At 37.7% G+C, this 19653-nt stretch overlaps 3 protein-coding genes across 5 annotated transcripts in view; 1 reads left to right on the top strand and 2 right to left on the bottom strand.

The window, feature by feature from the left end:
• The window catches only part of LOC129722961 (coiled-coil domain-containing protein AGAP005037-like), a 1195377-nt gene that overhangs the window by 891739 nt on the left and 283985 nt on the right, over positions 1-19653 (top strand). The window lies entirely within an intron of this gene.
• Positions 13174-15249, bottom strand: LOC129719997 (uncharacterized). The gene has a single exon (XM_055671407.1). It carries the CDS (start codon positions 15247-15249, stop codon positions 13174-13176), a length of 2076 nt encoding a protein of 691 aa, XP_055527382.1.
• LOC129719996 (uncharacterized) lies at positions 15309-16160 on the bottom strand. The gene has a single exon (XM_055671406.1). It carries the CDS (start codon positions 16158-16160, stop codon positions 15309-15311), a length of 852 nt encoding a protein of 283 aa, XP_055527381.1.

Genomic DNA, 19653 nt, shown 5'->3' with positions numbered 1-19653 from the left:
ATTTGTTCCAAATTTTGCTCATATAGCTAAACCTTTAAATAATTTACTAAAAAAGAATACAACATTCTCATGGAACGATGAACGAAGACAGAGCATCTTACGCCTTAAACGTCATCTCTTATCTCCTAGGATCCTTCAATATCCTGATTTTACAAAAGACACAACAGATGCGTCAGATGTTGCCTGTGGAGCAATTCTGTCACAGTTACATGGAAGCTACGATTTGCCAATTGCATTCGCTAGCAAAAGTTTTACAAAAGGAGAAAAATTCAAACCAGTAATTGAAAAAGAGTTAACTGCCATACATTGGGCAATTGACTACTTTAAACCATATCTTTACGGTCGAAGCTTTAAAATTAGAACAGACCACAGACCGTTAGTTTATTTATTTGGTATGAATAAGCCAACTTCTAAACTCACAAGAATGAGACTTGATTTAGAAGAATATGATTTCGATATTGAATATTTGCCAGGAAAAGCAAATGTCGGAGCCGACGCGCTTTCTCGGATACCAACAAAGTCGGAAAATCTAAAGTCTATGATATTGACGGTAAATACACGCTCGATGACGAATAAACTCAAGCCAAACAATAATTCCAGACGTTTGAACGAAACCAACAATGAGATTGATCACCTCATTGTTTGGCGAACTGAAAACCCGTCTGAAGTCAACAAATTACTCAAACTGCATTGTGAGGTGCACCAACGCAATCAGTTGAAAATTAACGAACCACAACCAGAAAAAATGCTTAGGTTCAGTAATAGTACCATTGAAATATAATAATGGAAGTTGAACATTAGAGTTTGCACTTCTGGAAATTTCTAAACTATTAAAAGATAACAAAAGAGATAAGGTAGCGCTACCAAAAGATGATATCTTCTTCAAATATCATTCCCTGCAAGCATTGAAGGAAATCGTAAAACATGCCATTTCCAGCTATAACATTATTATTTACAAACCGCCACGGTTCATTAATGAGCAGGATGAAATTAAACATATATTGACGCGTCACCATATGACCCCTACGGAAGGACATATTGGACAACACCAGTTGTATTTAAAGCTAAGAGAATATTACAAATGGAAAAATATGAAAAACGATATCCGTAATTTCGTCAGAAATTGCGAAAAATGCAAAATCAATAAGGTTAGAAGACATACAAAGGAAGCGACTGTTGTGACGACAACACCTTCTAAACCATTCGAACTACTTTCTGCAGACACCGTTGGACCTTTTACAAGAACAAATAATGGCAATAGATACATACTTACAATTCAATGCAACTTAACGAAATATATTGTTCTCATACCCATACCAACGAAAGAAACAGCGGTGATTGCAAAAGCACTTGTCGAAAATTTTATCTTAATATATGGTAATTTTATGGAACTACGCACAGATCAAGGAACTGAATATAAAAACGAAGTTCTTGATCAGGTATGTAAGCTTTTAGAAACTAAACAAACATTTTCAACCCCATACCATCCAGAGTCAATAGGTGCTTAGGAGCGAAATCATAGATGCTTGAGCGAGTATCTACGATCTTTCACCAATGTACACCAATCTGACTGGGATGAATGGATAAAATTCTATTCATTTACGTTCAATACAACACCTCACGTGGAACACAATTACACACCGTATGAATTGATATTCGGACGAAAAGCTGTACTACCTCAAGATTTAGAAACAAACAAACCACATGTTGAACCAATTTAGAATTTAGAAGATTATTACAATGAGTTGAGATTTAGATTACAAAATACAAACATGTTAGCACACCAAAACCTCGTGAATAAAAAAGAGCATAGACAAATAACAATAAACAACGAAACAAATCCGATTCACGTGAAAATAGGAGATCAAGTCTATATAACTAACGAAAATAGACGAAAGCTTGATCCAATTTATATAGGTCCTTTTGACGTCATTGAAATACAAGAACCAAATTGCACAATCAAAAACACAGCGACTCAAAAACAAATGGTAGTTCACAAAAACAGAATTATTAAAGCCTAATACCAAAAGAAAGGGTTATCACTATAAAAATAATTCAATTGATCAAGATTTTAAAGGAAGCTGCATGAGTCAAATTTTTTCCAATTTCTATCTAACTGTTGACAACAATTTTTTGAAAAATTACTTTCTTGCGTGCAGTAGTTTTTTTTTTGAAGGGTGAGATGTGGTATAATATTCCCACGTCTTTACATTCCCACGCTTAAAAATGTAACCTAGATCTTTACGATCCTGGTACTTAATTTACGGACTGTGAAATCTTATTTTACAGAACCGCTAGACCTTCTTTTCCATTAACACAACAAGTCAAGTGTTTACTGCACTTGGTTCCTTGTTGTGTTCCCAATATCAAATATCAATTTTCAACTTTTGGGCTTGTTTCTTTTCCGCATAGCAAAGAATGCAGGCCAAGAACAAGCGCACCACTCGAACAGCAACAATTTTGCCAGATGGCCTAGTTCTGTTTGTTTTGTTTTACGGCGACCTTCTTCACGCTGCTGCCGCGCTGTTGTCGCGATGCGCGTTCGAAAGAGGCGTGCGTTATGGAGTTCACCAACACCTATGAGTGTTATGCGTGATTGGTGAACTCAGCTTGAACACTTGAATACACTCATGACTAGCAACCTAAAGTTGTATGCGAATTATATACTTTATGTAGAAAATAAGCTGTGTAGAGTATAAGTTGCCTTCTCACAAATTAACTTAATAAGAGTCAGTCAAAAACTAGACATGCGTGGTTTCGCACCCAAGAATAATGATATCACAGTCCAGAAGAGGTTTTAACGAAGCCAGTTTATTTCCAGTTTAGTTCATAAGCATTCCAGAAGCCTCGGATCCACCTAGCTCAGCTGCGCCCTTTTTCTGTTCCTGTCAAATCGTAGCAGCTCATTCTTGCCTTCAAAGTCGTCCCGGTCCTGAGTCCAGTGTTGGAGACAGGGCTTTCCAAGCTGCCAGCCTAGGCGAGTATATTTTTATTTATGACGCTGCTCGCCCTGATGCTGCTCTTATTTCTAGCACATTGCACGATTCTGCTGCTAGTCGTTTTTCTCCTGATGGTGTTTCTGGTAAACCTACTTTGGCATTTTGTCACCTCATCCAAGCCCTTCCACAACATTTATTGACCGCTGCTACAACAGGGCTGGGACGCACCTCACAACGTACTTTGGAAACCCTGGACCTCTCTAGCTCAGCTGTGCCACCTGCCGGTTTCTGCCACAACGTTACAGCTCGTTCGTGCCATTAAAGTCGTCCCGAGACTGAGTCTAGTTCTGGAGACAGGGCATTCCATGCATCCGCTCTAGGCAACGATCTACCGCAATTTCTTCCGGACGTTGGTATTCTGACTAGCAAACGTTTTCTCACCATCTACTACCAGAATGTCAGGGGGTTGCGAACTAAGATCGATGACTTCTTTTCGACTGCTTCGGACTCTGGTTTGGACCGAAACCTGGCTTGACGACCGGATACTTTCGACACTATTATTTGTCAATTCGTACACTGTTTTCCGCTATGGTCGTAGCCCGAGAAACATCACAAAGTCCCATGATGGCGGTGTTCTCATCGCTGTTTCCACTGATTTAAGTTGCTACTTAGATCCTACTACTGTCTGTGATACGCTTGAACAGATATGGGTTAGGCTTAAAACTTTAACTGGGACCATGAGTATCGGAGTAATTTATTTACTACCTGATCGAAGGACAAATGTTGCGGACATTAATAACCACATTGACTCAATAGGAGCGATAATGTCGAACTTGGATATCTCCGATAACGTGATTCTATTTGGAGACTACAACCAGTCTAATCTAGCATCGATGTCCTGCAATCGTCACTCCCGATGCATAGCTCTATGTTGTTGGATGGATTCTGTTTGAACAACCTGACACAAATCAATGCTGTGGCAAATAGTAACAGTCGCGTTCTTGATTTGTTTTAGTTGGTGACAAAATTGCCAGTGAAAGTACAGTCTTCAACGCTCTGGATCCATATCATCCTGCAATTGAACTGCTGCTCAACAGTTTTTGAAGACATCGTTGACTTGCAAAGCTTGGATTTCCGCCGCGCTGACTTCGCAACACTGAATGAAACAATTCTTAGTATTGACTGGCGTTCCCTCGAAATGGCTGCATGTGTGAACGATCAGCTATGAATGAACGTCAGCTATTTTAATGCTGAAGTCAATCAGGCGATTATTAGCTGTGTTCTCACTCGCCGTCCTGTTCCAAAGCCACCGTGGTCAAATCGCCGCTTACGAAATTTTATACGATTAAGATCGCGCGCTCTACGATATTACCGTCGCTTCCGTTGCACTGAGGTCCAGAAATGAAAAAAGGTGGTCAAAAGTAATTTTCTCGTAAACGTTACATTTTAGAGCAATACTATCTTCGGGAAAGTTTTAGAGTAAAAAAAGACTCTACTTTGGACAATAACAGATCCGTGATGAATCACCCTATAAGTGAGATAACAAGAACATTTTCTCTAAAAATCAATATTTTTTATCACCGTATTTGGCAAAGTTTCCCAAAATAACATAACAAAAACTTTGCTGAAGACACTAGGTATCTATTTCGCAATCTTACTGAGCTATCTGATTATGTTCAATGATGTTTAAAAAAAAAAAGGTTTTTGCCTTTAAAATTCATATTTTAAATCATATATATATATACATCATATATATAGCGGTTGTGTAGTTTCTGAGATAATGAAGTTTCGTGATTTTCACATTTCGGTACATTACATACGACAGAAAATTCAATAGGTTGTTATGAGGCAGCTAGACTTTCTATTTGACACTAATTTTGTGGAAATCGGGCCAGCCATTCCTGAGAAAAGTAAGTGAGTCCAAGTAGTCTTCGGAATATGTTCCTTTTCATAGCTGGATTTCACATTTTTAAACATAACAGGCAAAGTAATAGTCCGATTGCAAAACAAATCAATAGGGTCTTATGGGCCAACAAGACCTTCCATTTGACACTGATTTCATGAAAATCGGTCCAGCCATCTCTGAGAAACATGAGTGAGATTTAACAATCTTCAGAACACGTTTCTTTCCATAACTTTTGAACCATATGTTCAATATTTATAAAGTTCAAAAGCTAAGGGTATTTCAGGTAGCTCGTTCATTTGAAACCGATTTCGTTCGAATCGGTTGTGTCGTTTTTGAGATAATGATGTTTCATTATTTTAACATTTTGATACATAACCTCTAAACTAATAGTTTAAGTACAATAAAATTGAATAAGTTCTTATGGGACAGCAAGACCTTTCTTTTGCAATTAATTTCATGAAAATCGGTCCAGCTTTCTCTGAGAAAATCGAGTGAGAATAAAAATCTGCACATACACACACACACACACACTCACACACACATACACACACACACATACAGAAAATGCTCAGCTCGTCGAGCTGTGTCGAGTGATATATGCCATTCGGCCCTTTGGAGCACTTTTATACTTTCGGTTTTGCAAGTGATTGCTATACCTTTCTAGGAGAAAGGCAAAAACATAAGAAATTCATAAAATCATTGCCACGAAAGTAGGTAAAGTGTTCAAAGCTTCTCTTTGAATACTGTGAAATTCGGTTAGATTAGTCGTGAGACAATCTATGTAATATATATTAAATTTTGTAAGGGAGTTTGTACGTGCTAGATTTTTTGTCATTAACCTCTATGTATGAGCAACTTCATGATATTAAGATTGCTCACTAAAAGGAGAGTGATGTCATGTTATTGAAAACCAACAAAATAAACCAACTGTTAACTTTCCTTTTCTAAATTTATGATCCCATAAATTAAACAATAAATCCTGAAATTAAACAATTTTCCATTTCCCAAGTTTATGAGCCTATAACTCAAAACTTTATAACCATCCCAAAAACTTTACCCAAATATCCAGTTACACAAAATAAACAAATTCCCACAGTCAGATTTCCCAAAGCTCAAAGCAACATTTCAATAAATCAATTCCCACGAACGAACCGATTGTCTCCAGTATCTATTTTCATAGACGCAATCCTCATCACTTTGCGCTAAGGCGATAAACTCAAGTGCATTCCAAATGCACCATCCAAATCCACAATTTCCCATAGAAGTGCTTATTGCTACGCACGCACTAATTAACAACCGAATCCTAACCGATATCCACTAAAGGGCCATCCACATACCACGTGGACAGCCTTGGGGAAGGGGGGGGTTGGCTAATGTCCACGATCCATACATTTTTTTTAGAATTTATATGGGCAGTTGACCACGGAGGGAGAGGGGGGGGGTCAAAATCGTTCAAAATCTGTCCACGTGGTATGTGGATGGCCCCTAACAGTCATGATCATTCTTCTAGATTCCTCTTTGAACAATTTCGTTCGTCATCGATCCACTTAATTACGATCGATGACGCTATATATCTCGGTCATGCGGGCACGCTCATATGGAGCGGCACGTGACCGATGTTTGTTTTGCTTTGGTATGCGTAGTTTTACAGGCTGCGCGTATCAACTTTTAATGTGTTTGCACGTTCAGGCTCCTCCTATCGATGTACTCGGATTGAGATTTTTGTGCCACAATTTGTAAACCAAAATTTGAATAAATTATCAATGTTTGCTGGTTACCTTCCAGTTGGTCTCGAGGTACGATGATGGCCTAAAAAGCCAGTCGTCGTAGGTTTGAGTCTCGGTTCGGGAGAGACTGGTAATATCAGTAGGATCGTAGCGCTAGCCCCGCAATTGTCCTGTACTCTAAACAGTTGGCTGCGAAGTCTGTGTATAATAAACAGAAGGTCAAATTCCGAATCTGAATGTAGCACCAAGACTTTGCTTTTTAATAATGTTTGTACCACGAGCGGACAAGGTTGTTTGAATATTAAGAGCAACACTTCGAAAAGCAAAACAGAACAAATGCTGCTAAGTAAAACAGAAGAAAAATCTGCAACTTTAAGTAAACATTACAAAAATGGGCTCCCGCACGGAAAAGGGGTGTTATAGAACACTCCAATTGTAAGAAGAAAAAAAACATTTTGATAATTTCTACTGGACTTATTTTTCACTTTAAATCATAAACTTTTAGTAACCAACAGCACAATTATACCGAACATTCAAAACTTAATATTCACACACATATGTTCATACTCTAACACATACACATGCAAATAACATGAAATAAATATATTTCAAATGTATACCGCGACTTTTTTTTTGACCGTGGTATAATCGAAGCGTCACTGTACTCTTATATAGATCGGACTCGATTATATATAGACTCGATTATATATCATTTTAGACTCCACTATTTAAAGTATTAAAGTTTTCTGTCTTTTAAATATGGAGGGCTATCTGACAAAGTGTTGCCACCCATGCGAAAAATTTATAAAATAAAAAAGAAATTTTAAAAAATTAATATAAAAGAAAGGATATAAAAAACAGAAAAAATATCAAAGAGTAGATTTTTTTTTATTTAAATATGGTTTATTTGACACGGCACGGTACAATTTTAAGTTTAACTGAGCCAAATACTCTTTTTATTAATTCTAGATTAGCGGGAAAATATATATATATATATATATATATATATATATATATATATATATATATATATATATATATATATATATATATATATATATATATATATATATATATATATATATATATATATATATATATATATATATATATATATATATATATATATATATATATATATATATATATATATATATATATATATATATATATATATATATATATATATATATATATATATATATATATATATATATATATATATATATATATATATATATATATATATATATATATATATATATATATATATATATATATATATATATATATATATATATATATATATATATATATATATATATATATATATATATATATATTATAATCAGATGAGCGGGCTAGTTGAGGGTGACTGATGAATTATGATATGGATATGATCAAAGTCAAGATATGATCAAGGTCAAATGACAAGTCGTTTCATATGATTGGTTTTATCGAAATGAAAACATTCTCGACCTTTGGCTTCTGTACATCGTCTTATTTCTGAATACATTCATATTGGGTAGTATTCGGTCATTTTCAGCAGATTTTCTGGCATCAATTTGATACCGGAAATTCCCATATTAGGAGGTATTTAGTCATTTTGGTTGTTTTCCAGAAATTAAACGTGGTGGTCTACAAATTCAAAGTGGTTTCCAGGGTCAATGTTTGGTTTCTATGCATCGTCTCGATTACGGAAACATCCATATTGAGTATTATTCGGTCATTTTCGACTGTTTGCTAGAAGTTGCCATTTAGCAATTCAAAATGGTGCCTGAGGTCAATTGTTAGCTCATTGCATCATTCTGGTTCCAGAGACATTCATATTGGAAGGTATTTGGTTAATTTAGGCTGTTTTTCACAAACCGGAAGTCGCCATCTTAGATTTCAAAATGGTATTTAAGATAATTTCTGGCCTCTGAGCGTCATTCTGGTTGAACGTTTTTAGAGGTAACAAATATGTTCATGATGGTTCGACGCCCCTCCCTCTTCTAGAAGCACATGTTCCTGGGAAACAGCCGAAAATGATCGAATAACGCCCAATATGTACCTTCCGGTATTATCCATCTTAATATTCAAAACGGTATCTGTGGTAGATTATAGCTCCTGTGTATCATTCTAGATCCGGATATTATTATATTGGATGGAAATCGGCCATTTTTGGCCTCTTTTACAGAAACCGGAAGTTGCCATCTTACATACCAAAATTTTGCCTGAGGTCGATTATAAAACATGTTTGTTACTACTAAAAACATTCACCTGTCAAATTTGGTTCCATTTAGTCGGTTAGCTCTCAAGATGTGCAGAAATTTGTGTTTCATTTGTATGGCACCCCTCCCTTCCAAAAGAAGGAGAGGTGTCAAAACATTATGGACATATTTGTTACCACTTAATACATTTACCTGCCAAATTTAGTTCCATTTAGTTGATTAGTTCTCGAGATGTGCAGAAATTTGTGTTTCATTTGTATGGGACCCCTCCCTTCCAGAAGAGGTAGGGGTCTCAAACGGTCATAGTAACCTTTATCGGCACCAAAAACCCCTACATACAAATTTTCACGTCGATCAGTTCGGTAGTTTTCGAGCCTATATGGAGCAAACAGAGAGACAGACAGACCGGACTTCATTTTTATATGTATAGATTACAACATCAATATTCTAGAACTTAAAGAGTGAATATACATTCATTGGATTGATGCGTTCATGTATATCTATTGTCACAAATAAAAGTTTGAATGAGAAAGGCTGGGTCTGACCGCTAGGTGGATTACTATAGGTTTTGCCTTTCTCCTAGAAAGGTATAGCAATCACTGAATAAACTATATCGTATATCACTCGACTCAGTTCGACGAGCTGAGCATTTTCTGTATGTGTGTGTGTGTATGTGTGTGTGTGTATGTGTGTGTGTGTAACGCTCTCCCAATCTCACTCGATTTTCTCAGAGATGGCTGGACCAATTTTCATGAAATAAATTGCAAATGAAAGGTCTAGTTGCCCCATAAAACATTATTGAATTTTATTGTAATCGGATTTTTGGTTTAAAGGTTATGTTTAAAAATGTGAAAATCACGAAACATCATTATCTCAGAAACTACTCAACCGATTTTAACAAAATTGGTTTTAAATGAACGGGCTACCTAACAAAACCTTAACTTTTGAATTTCATAATAATTAAACATGTGGTTCAAAAGTTATTTACAGAAACGTGTTCTGGAGAGTGTTTAATCTCACTCATGATTCTCAGAGATGGCTGGACCGAATTCCACAAAATCAGTGTCATATGGGAGGTCTAGTTGCCCCATAAGACCCTCTTGATTTTTTTGCAATCGGACTTTTACTTTGCCTGTTATGTTTAAAAATGTGAAAACCAGCTTCGAAAAGAAACATATTCCGAAGACTACTTAAATTCACTCGCTTTTCTAAGAGATGGCTGAACCGATTCCCACAAAATTAGTGTCAAATGAAGGGTCTAGCTGCCTTGTAAAACCTTATTGTATTTCATTATTCAGTCTGTAATGTATCAAAATGTGAAAATCACGAAATTCCATTATCTCAGAAACTACCCAACCGCTTTGAACAATATTTATATCAAATGAACGGGCTAGTTAAGGGTTAATTAATGAATGTTATAATGATAACACGTGGTTCAAAAAATGTGAAAAAAAAAACATGTTCCGATGACTTTTCAAATTCACTCGTTTTATAATAACAACGAAAGTCTATTATCTCAAAGACTACACGACTTATTTAAACATAACTATTGTCATACAAACAGGTTGCCTCTCAAACACACAAGTAAAAAATGTCATGGCAATTTGATATGTGGTTCAAAAATTATGAAAAGAAACGAAATTCAAAGACTATTTAAAATTGTAGCTGCTTTGATCAAAACATGTGGCCCCAACAAAATTTAAATTTGGTATTGTGCCATTTGTACGTTCCCGTTATTGCTCGTAATTGAAGTGTACGAAATTCAGAGTCATTCTTATTTGCTATTTCTTCAGCACAAATATTTTACTCCTAATTGATTAATTTTTTGCCTTTTTCCTAGAAAGGTAGAGCAATCACTGCAAAAACTAATGGTATAAAAGTGCTCAAAAGAACCGAATGTCGTATATCACTCGACTCAATTCGACGAGCTTAGCATTTTCTGTATGTGTGTGTGTAACGCTCTCTCAATCTCACTCGATCTTCTCAGAGATGGCTGGACCGATTTCCGTGAAATAACTTGCAAATTAAAGGTCTAGTTGCCCATTAGAACCTATTGAATTTTATTGTAATCGGAATCCTAGTTTAGAGGTTATGTATCAAAATGTAAAAACCACGAAACATCAATATCCCAGAAACTACACAACCGGTATGAACAAAATCAATTTCAAATGAACGGTCTACCTAAAAAGCCCTTAATTTGTAGATTTTATTAAGATTGAACTTGTGGTAGAGAAGTTATGGAAAGAGAAGTGTTCTGGAGATTATTTAATCTCACTCATGTTTCTCAGAGATGGCTGGACCGAATTCCATAAAACCAGTGTCATATGGAAGGTCTTGTTGCCCCATAAGACCCTATTGATTTTTTTTTGCAAACGGATTATTACTTTGCCTGTTATGTTTAAAAATGTGAAATCCAACTATGAATAGAAACATATTCCGAAGACTACATAAACTCACTAACTTTTCTCAGAGATGGTTGAGCCGATTTCCACAAAATTAGTGTCAAATGAAAAGTCTAGCTGCCTCATAACATCCTATTGAATTTTACTGTAATCGGACTGTAACTTCGTATATAATGTATCGAAATGTGAAAATCACGAAACTTTATTATCTTAGAAATTACACAACCGATTTGAACAATATTGATTTAAAATGAGCGGGCTAGTTAAAGGTTAACTGATGAATTATGATTTTTTTGTTTGTTTGTTTGTTTAATAATTTCATCCAACACAATGGTTTACATGAAATGTGGGTGATGGGGAAAAGCCAACAATTAGGCATAAAAACCCCATATCTTTTAAAATAAATGTATAAACTTAGGTCTAACACAGAACAAATATAAGTAACAATAAAAAGTGACATATCCTTAGTTCTAAGCAGAAAGTCATGTAACATAGTCAAGATTGTAAAATAAAAATAAACATATTAAGAATAATAGGAACGGTACTTTCGATGAACATCCATTTTCAAATCGTCTCTTGAAGCAGTTTCCGCCGGAACAATTTAGCTCTCTCTCCAAATTCGAATAGATGAAAATATTCATTAAAAATTGCACTCATCGAGTGTAGCGGTGAGTTTAGGAGATAATCCGTTCTGACTAATGGGCGACGGAGGAAGCCGGCTCTGGATCTCAGACGCCTGGAATGCGCACTGACGTTAAGCTGTTCCAACAGTGAGCTGCAATCAGTCTCAGTTGAAAGCAGTTTGGCAGCAAAAACAGCTTTCGAGACTTTTCGTCTTTTCTCCAACGTGGTAATGCCCAGCAATTTACAACGGGCTGCATATGGAGGCAGGTCGAACGGGTTGAGCCACCTTAGATTCCTGAGGGCGTACCATACGAACTTCCGTTGAATGCTTTCAATTCTTCGTATCCAAGTTGCGTGATACGGTGACCAAATGACGGCGGAAGACTCCAAGTGAGACCGTACAAACGCAAAATAGAGTGATCGAAGGCATAGCGGGTCATCGAACTCCTGGGCGATTTTGAATAAAAAGCCAAGCTGTCGGTTAGCTTTGTCAATCACAAATTGCTGATGCTGTCGAAATGATAGATCTGAATCTAGATACACACCAAGATCTTTTACGGTTTCAACACGCTCCAACGAGTGTCCAGCGATCGTGTAGTTATAATAGTAGGCTTCGCGGCTAACTTTGTGATGAAATGAGATGGTCACACACTTTTCGACGCTAAGGGTCATTCGATTTACAATACACCACGTAGCAAATTGCTCCAGACGAGACTGTAGAGTGACGCAATCAGCCAAACTTTTTACTTCGGCATACATTTTAAAGTCATCAGCATACACAAGCTTATAACTTCCTGTGAATAGGTTCGTGGCATCGTTAAAGAACAAAATAAACATAATTGGCCCGAGATTGCTGCCTTGAGGCACGCCGGAGTAGTTAGTGAATTCCTGGGAGAGAGTTGTGCCAATTTTGACCTGTAATTTCCTCTGTTTCAGGTAAGATTCCAGCCAGCTGCAAAGGCGAGTGGAAAACCCAAGTTTTTTAAACTTTTTTAGAGCTATGTCATGGTCGATACGGTCAAAGGCGGCCTTCAAATCGGTATAAATTGCATCGACTTGGTTACCTCGGGAAATTACATCAAAGCACAGAGAGGTAAACTCCATGAGATTCGTGTCAACTGATCGACCAGGCATGAATCCATGTTGCTGCGTAGAAATGTGACTGTGACAGTTGAACATTATATAGTCGCTAACTACTAGCTCAAGAACTTTAGAACCAGCACAAAGGGACGTTATGCCTCGATAGTTTTCAACAAACTGTTTTTTACCTTTCTTGAACACCGGAAACATAATCGATTTTTTCCATTCTGAAGGAAACCGAGCTTGCTGCATCGAAAGATTTAGAATTTTCATAAGAGGGGTTTAAATATCCTGCGAGCACTTCTTCATGAAAACAGTTGGAACACCATCCGGCCCAGGCGTGAATGAAGATTTCAGTTTGCGTAAGGCTTTTAACAGCATGTCTTCGGAAATATGGAAAGTATCCAAATCGACTACATCTAAAGGCACGTTTTCGAGGCATTGAGGATCAATCTCTGCATGGTTACGAGGACTAAATACGGTAGCAAAATGCTCGGCGAAAAGTTCACATTTTTCGGCGTTGGTAGAAGCCACCACATTTCCCTTATTTATTGTCGCAGGTAACCCATTCTCTTTGTGCTTTGTTCGCACAAACGACCAGAACTTGGCTGGGTACTGACGTAGCCGCTCTTGAAGCCCTCGCACATATTCAGCATATCGTAGGCGATTATATCGTCTGTAGTTGCCACTAGCTCTGTTGAACATAGCTTTCGTAGTAGGATTTCGATTTCGGGTAAACTTTCTAAGAGCTGCTGCACGAATTCTTTTCAAGGAACGAAGTTGAGCATTAGACCAAATAGGTTTGCGTGGAGGTGTGAAAAGTGGAGTGAATCTCACTAAAGCGGCTTGAACAATCAAGTTGAATCGGAGTAAAGCTTCATCTACATCGTTACAACTAGTGACTGGCTCCCAGCCGACAGTTTGAAGGTAATCACTAAGTGCTGAGTAATCAGTTCTCTTGAAGTTCAATGCCGTCGTGTCTATATCTTCAACTAGCGGTAGGTGAGAGTGTACTATGACATCAAACATCAGAGCAGGATGATATGAGTCCAAACGTGCTAAAGGATCGTCAGCGCTAACCGGAATTGTGTAGTTCGCTCCGTCATTAAGAAACAGCAGGTCCAAGTGTCGTCCGTTAAAATTACTGACTGGATTCACTTGCAGTAAATTGCACCTAGCGGTACCGTCAAGAAGTATTTCTTGAACCGATGCTTCGTTCCGACCACGACGTCTGGAGGTAGTGTTCGAAACATCAACAAACATGTAACCGTGGCGTGAACGCTTCCATGCGATTTTGGGTTGATTGTAGTCACCAGCTATGATAATGATGTCGTTCAAACTTGCAGCATCGCAGATCTTCTCAATGCAGCCGATATGGAGTTTCATAAGCTCAGGATCTTTATTTTTCTCGGGTGGTAAGTAAAAACATCCAACAAAGAGTTTCAAACCATTCAATTGAATTGTAATGAATAGTTGTTCGAGAGCAGCACAAAATCCAATATCGCAGGAACAGGAATCGAGAGCTTTTTTAACGGCAATAATGACACCACCGCCTACACCGCGAAGACTATTCAAACGGTTCCTATCGATTCTGTACACTTCGTACTGGTTACCGAACAGTTGAACAGAGTTAATTCTGCTGTCGAGCCAAGTCTCAACTAGCATGATTACATCATAGTCTTGATCGATGCATGAAAGGTAGAAGTCAGCTATTTTAGTCTTCAACCCTCTTACGTTTTGGAAGTAGAATTTCAATGAATTAATGACGTCATTAGCCAACTGTTGATTTTGATGCACACTGGGACGGTTACCATCAGTAGACAAAGCATTGAATGATGAACTATGCGAAGAAATTGCGCTGTGAACGAGACTAGGCTCAGGATTTGTAAAAGCTCTACTTGTCATGTACTTGCCCGCATAAGCAGGTTGGTAGACCCCTTCGCAGGAACCCAACGCAGGGACGGAACGACTTGGAAGGCAGGAACACACAGCAGCAGCACATGAATGGTGATACACGGCTGCATTGGGTTGCTCAGGGGTTCCCATATTGCTTTGTAACATGCGTTCCGTTGACGGCGTAGGAGTAAGTGGTGCGGTAGTGGAAACTGGGTGTACTTCAGTGGGTGAACTGTAAAGCGATTGTGTGCTGGGAACGAAATCAGATTCAGGATGCGAAGATACTCTAATATGTTTGTACTTGCCTGAGAGAGCAAGTTGGGAAACCCCCTCGCTTAGACTAGACACAGGAACGAAACGACTTGGATGGCCGGAACCGGAACGAACAGAAGCTGAAGCGCAGTGGTAGTGTCTGACGGTACGTTGATACTCGACTGTGCCTGAAAGCTCAGGGGTTCCCATTATGCTTTGGGACGTGCGTTTCGTTACCAATGGAGATGAGTGCTGAAGACTGGGACTGTTCAATCTATAGGTGTAGCTAAAATTTTCGGTGATGATACGATCCTTGAGGGGGTTGCACCATCGATCCGAAGTATTTTTGTCGGTCCCCAAAAATCCCGCGACGACTGCAGATGTTCAAACTCCCTGAAGTAAATTCCCTTAGGCCAGGATGCAGGGTCCAATGCAGTCTCCTTCAATCTTGTATCAATTCCAATTTTGAAGGAAATGAAAGCAAGTTGCTTCAGATCAGCATCTTTACGTACAAGTTTTTTAACGTCTACGGTCAGTTCAGTGCTCAAGCAACTTTTAACCAGCTCGGAAATGTCCTCTTCCGTAACGTGACAGGCAATCCGGGACAGATATAGCCAAAATTTCTCAGGTGCTTTTTCAACAGTAGCTACAGTTTTGCTTAATTTTTCAACAGGTTTCGTACCACAAGCGAGCTTGGTGGTAGTGCGTGATTTTGGCGTTTCTCTTAATGCAACATCGCGGGGCCGTTTGACACTCGGCCAAGCGGAGCGTGCCCTGTTAGGATCACAAACGTCGTTTGTGGTTTTATCTATTAGTGCCTTAGTCAATGCTTTAGTTTCAAGTAGCTCAGATTTTAGTGCTGATAATGAATCAGATATATTCTCCGAGACAGCAGCCACAATGTCATGAGCCATAGGAGTAGGTGTTTCTTTAAATTGTTTAAGATGCTCGATACAATTATCACAGAACCATAACAGGTTATGATTACTGTTCACGAGTTCCATATTAGGTCGCTTGAATCCGGTGCATTTGAGATGTACAGCCTGGTTACAAAACCCATTGCACTGCATATATTCAAGTGTTTTGATCGGTTGAGAGCACTGGTAGCATTCGGAGTTCATCGTGATCACGGCTAGATGGCTAGACTTATGGAAGCTTTCGACAGATAATGTCGCTATTATGCAACAGATGGCGCTGATCTTTTTGAAAAAAGCGATAGCGAGGGTTTATATGAATGGAATTGAGTTGTAAAGAGTTCAGCTTATAAACACTAGCACTTCACACTACGAACGAGTCAGAACTGATTTTCACTTTATTCACTTTTGTAGAGTAAAATCGGCCAAACGGCAGATAGCCTTAGAAAATGCACTAGATCACTTTCAAAACAAGACAACTCAGAAAATTCTTAGTTGTATAGAACGGTAGAAAAACGGGTTAAAAGCAGAGTGATAAAAAACACATCCAATGTTTACATCTACACTGAGCGAAACACGTGGTTTCAAAGCTTGACTGCCCTATACGTTCCCTTTTCATATGATTATATTCGAACTTAAGCAACCGTTATGTATTAAATTGTTAAAACAACGAAATTCTATTGTCTCAAGTATTACACGACTTATTTGAACATAGCTAGTGTCATACGAACGAGTCATCTCTCAAACATACAAATAACAAACTTCATAACAATTTGATACGTTGAACCTCATTTTTGGGAAGAAGTTTTGGAAAGAAAAAAAAATCAAAAACTATTTAAAACTATACCTGCTTTGATCAATATATATTTGATTTAAAAGTGGTATCATACTATTTGAACGTTCCCGGTATCGGTCGTGATAAATTGTTCGAAATTAAGAGTCATTTCTTTTATTTCGCTATTTCTTAAGCACTAACATCACGTCAAATTTCATATTTTATACTTCAAATACATCATCAATATTTCAGAACCCAAAGAGTGAATATACCTTTATTGGATTTAAGCATTCATGTAAATCTATTTCTATAAATAATAAGTTTGAATGAGAAAGGCTGCGTCTGACCGCTAGGTGGAATAATTTAGGTTTTTTTTTTAAAGTTAGACTCGGTGGAACACTGCTTAACCTAAATGTATAAATGATATAATTATTTGAATTAGTTGTTGAATAATAAAAAAATATGTTATATGAGAAATTGATAAAATATGAAATATGTAATATAAATATAAATATGAAAATTCACTTTTTGTAAATATAACTATAAATTCTTTGAAAATGTTGTTTGTAAATGTATCTATGATATTATTGGATATAATATTTTGATATAATGTTTGAAAAATATATCATTGTTTGTTTCTGATAGCCTGTTCATTATAACTATGCTTTGATAAGTCTGTTTTTATGTGTCTGAAATGTGTTTTTGGAATGTATATGTTCTATTATGCAATTTGGGTCTTCAATTTTTATAACTTTATATGGACCTGTATAGAATATAGTTTTTTTCTATTTTCATTGGTGATATAAACGAAGTCATTTATGTTTATGTCGATTGAGTTTGTGTTTAAGTTCGAATTTTCTACCCTATTGATTTTGTATTGTATAAGTTTCTGTCTAGAAATTTGATTAGATTTTTGATGTTTGTATTGTTATTCTTTATTGTATAAGTCAAAGTTGTATATTGGGTCAATTTTGTCAGTGTATTGTTCTTGTGGTAATTTTGCTTTAGTTCCGAATACTAATTCATATGGTGTAAATCCATGGTTACTATGAGGTTTTGTGTTATAATTAAATGCATAAAATAGTATCCAATCATCCCAATCAAACTGGTGCTCGGATATGAAGGATCTTAGATATTCTTTCCAACATCTATGATTCCTTTCAAGAAAACCTATTGTCTGAGGGTGATATGCTGTAGAAAATGTTCGTTTAACTTGTAGCAGCGTTCATGCTCTCCCTTTCGGCAAGTTAAAAGTATGCCACGGGAACGCTCAGAGTTTATGCGCTAAAAAGTCAGCCAAGTTAGATGAAGTAAAGGATCTCCTACGCGATTCCAAAATATCGGTTGCCTGCTTCTCCGAATCATGGCTTTCATCGAAGAATAGTGATCGTAGCATAGCCATCCCGGGTTTTAACGTTGCTAGAAACGACCGTGGCTATCGTCGTGGAGGAGGAATTGTAGTTTATTACAAGAAGCACTTACCTTGCACTACGGTTTTCACCACCCAACTGTCAACGTCATCAGAGGATAAAACGGAATGTTTGGCTGTTGAGTTTCGATTAGGTGACGATAAAATCCTGATCGTCGTTGTATATAATCCCCCGGAAAATGATTGCTCTTGCTTTCTTAGTGCCAAACTGGCCGATTTTGCTGCTCGTTACGAAAATATCCTGCTTATTGGAGACTTTAACGTCAATTTGTCCCAGCCAAGTAGGAGACAGGCGCAATTCAAATCCATGCTAACAAGCTTCGCCATGTCCTCTATCGGCGAAGAACCCACGTTTTTTTTATAGAGATGGTTGTTCGCAGCTGGATTTGTTTATAACAAGCTGCAGCGATAAGGTTCTGCGTTTTAATCAGGTAGGCTTCCCAGGACTGTCACAACACGACCTCATTTTTGGCTCTCTGGCCTTTGATGCGAGGTGTCTTCAAAGAATCGATACGTATCGAGATTATATCAACTTCAATCCTGCCACACTGCAGAACGCTATCCTTTCCGTTCCCTGGGTTACTTTCTTTGCGACTCACGATCCAAACGAGCCGGTCGATTTCTTCAACTAAAGCAAATTCATGACGATTGCATTCCTCTTCGCACAGTCAAGGCAAACAAATCAACCAACCCGTGGTACAACAATGAAATTCGGAAAGTCATGTTAGAACGTAATTTAGCGTACGCAGACTGGATCAGAGCACCAATAAAAGCTAAGGATGAAGCACGTCAACGGTATATCGTCCTGAGAAATAGCACAAATACGATGGTATCGGCGGCAAAAACGCGCCATTTAATCGTCTTTTGGATGATCAAATCCCGTCAGACGTCCTTTGGAAGCGACTGAAAAGTATTGGAGTGGGTAAAAATAAATCATCAACTGTGTGTGAGTTCCATCCTGATGAAGTGAATCGCACATTTTTGTCGAGCTACATCCAGAGCGATAATTACAGTGAGCGGAAAAGATCGATGCCAGACTCGCCTTACAGTTTCTCCTTCCGTCCAGTGGAGTCATGGGAAGTGGTGAACGTAATATGCAGCATTACTTCAAATGCAACCGGTCTGGATGGTTTGTCGATTAAATTCATGAAAATAATCCTGCCCTTAGTTGTCCAACAAATTACATATATGTTTAACCGCATCATTGAGACATCATCCTTTCCATCTTGCTGGAAGCAGGCCAAGATTATTCCACTACGCAAGAAACCGCATTTGAGTGCTCTGTCAAATCTCAGACCTATCAGCATCCTATGTGCCCTGTCAAAGGCATTCGAAAAATTGCTGAAGCAGCAGATGTCATCATTTATTACGGAGAATAACCTGCTATCAGATCATCAGGCTGGTTTTCGTAAAGGGCAAAGCATACAAACAGCAGCGGTTCGTGTTTACAATGATCTAGCGAGAACGCTCGACAAAAAGGGTTCAGCCATACTGCT

This window comes from Wyeomyia smithii, chromosome 2 (genome assembly GCF_029784165.1).
Source record: "Wyeomyia smithii strain HCP4-BCI-WySm-NY-G18 chromosome 2, ASM2978416v1, whole genome shotgun sequence".
NCBI lineage: Eukaryota > Metazoa > Arthropoda > Insecta > Diptera > Culicidae > Wyeomyia > Wyeomyia smithii.
Note: the sequence above shows the minus strand (reverse complement) of the source record. Positions and strands in the feature narration are given on the sequence as shown.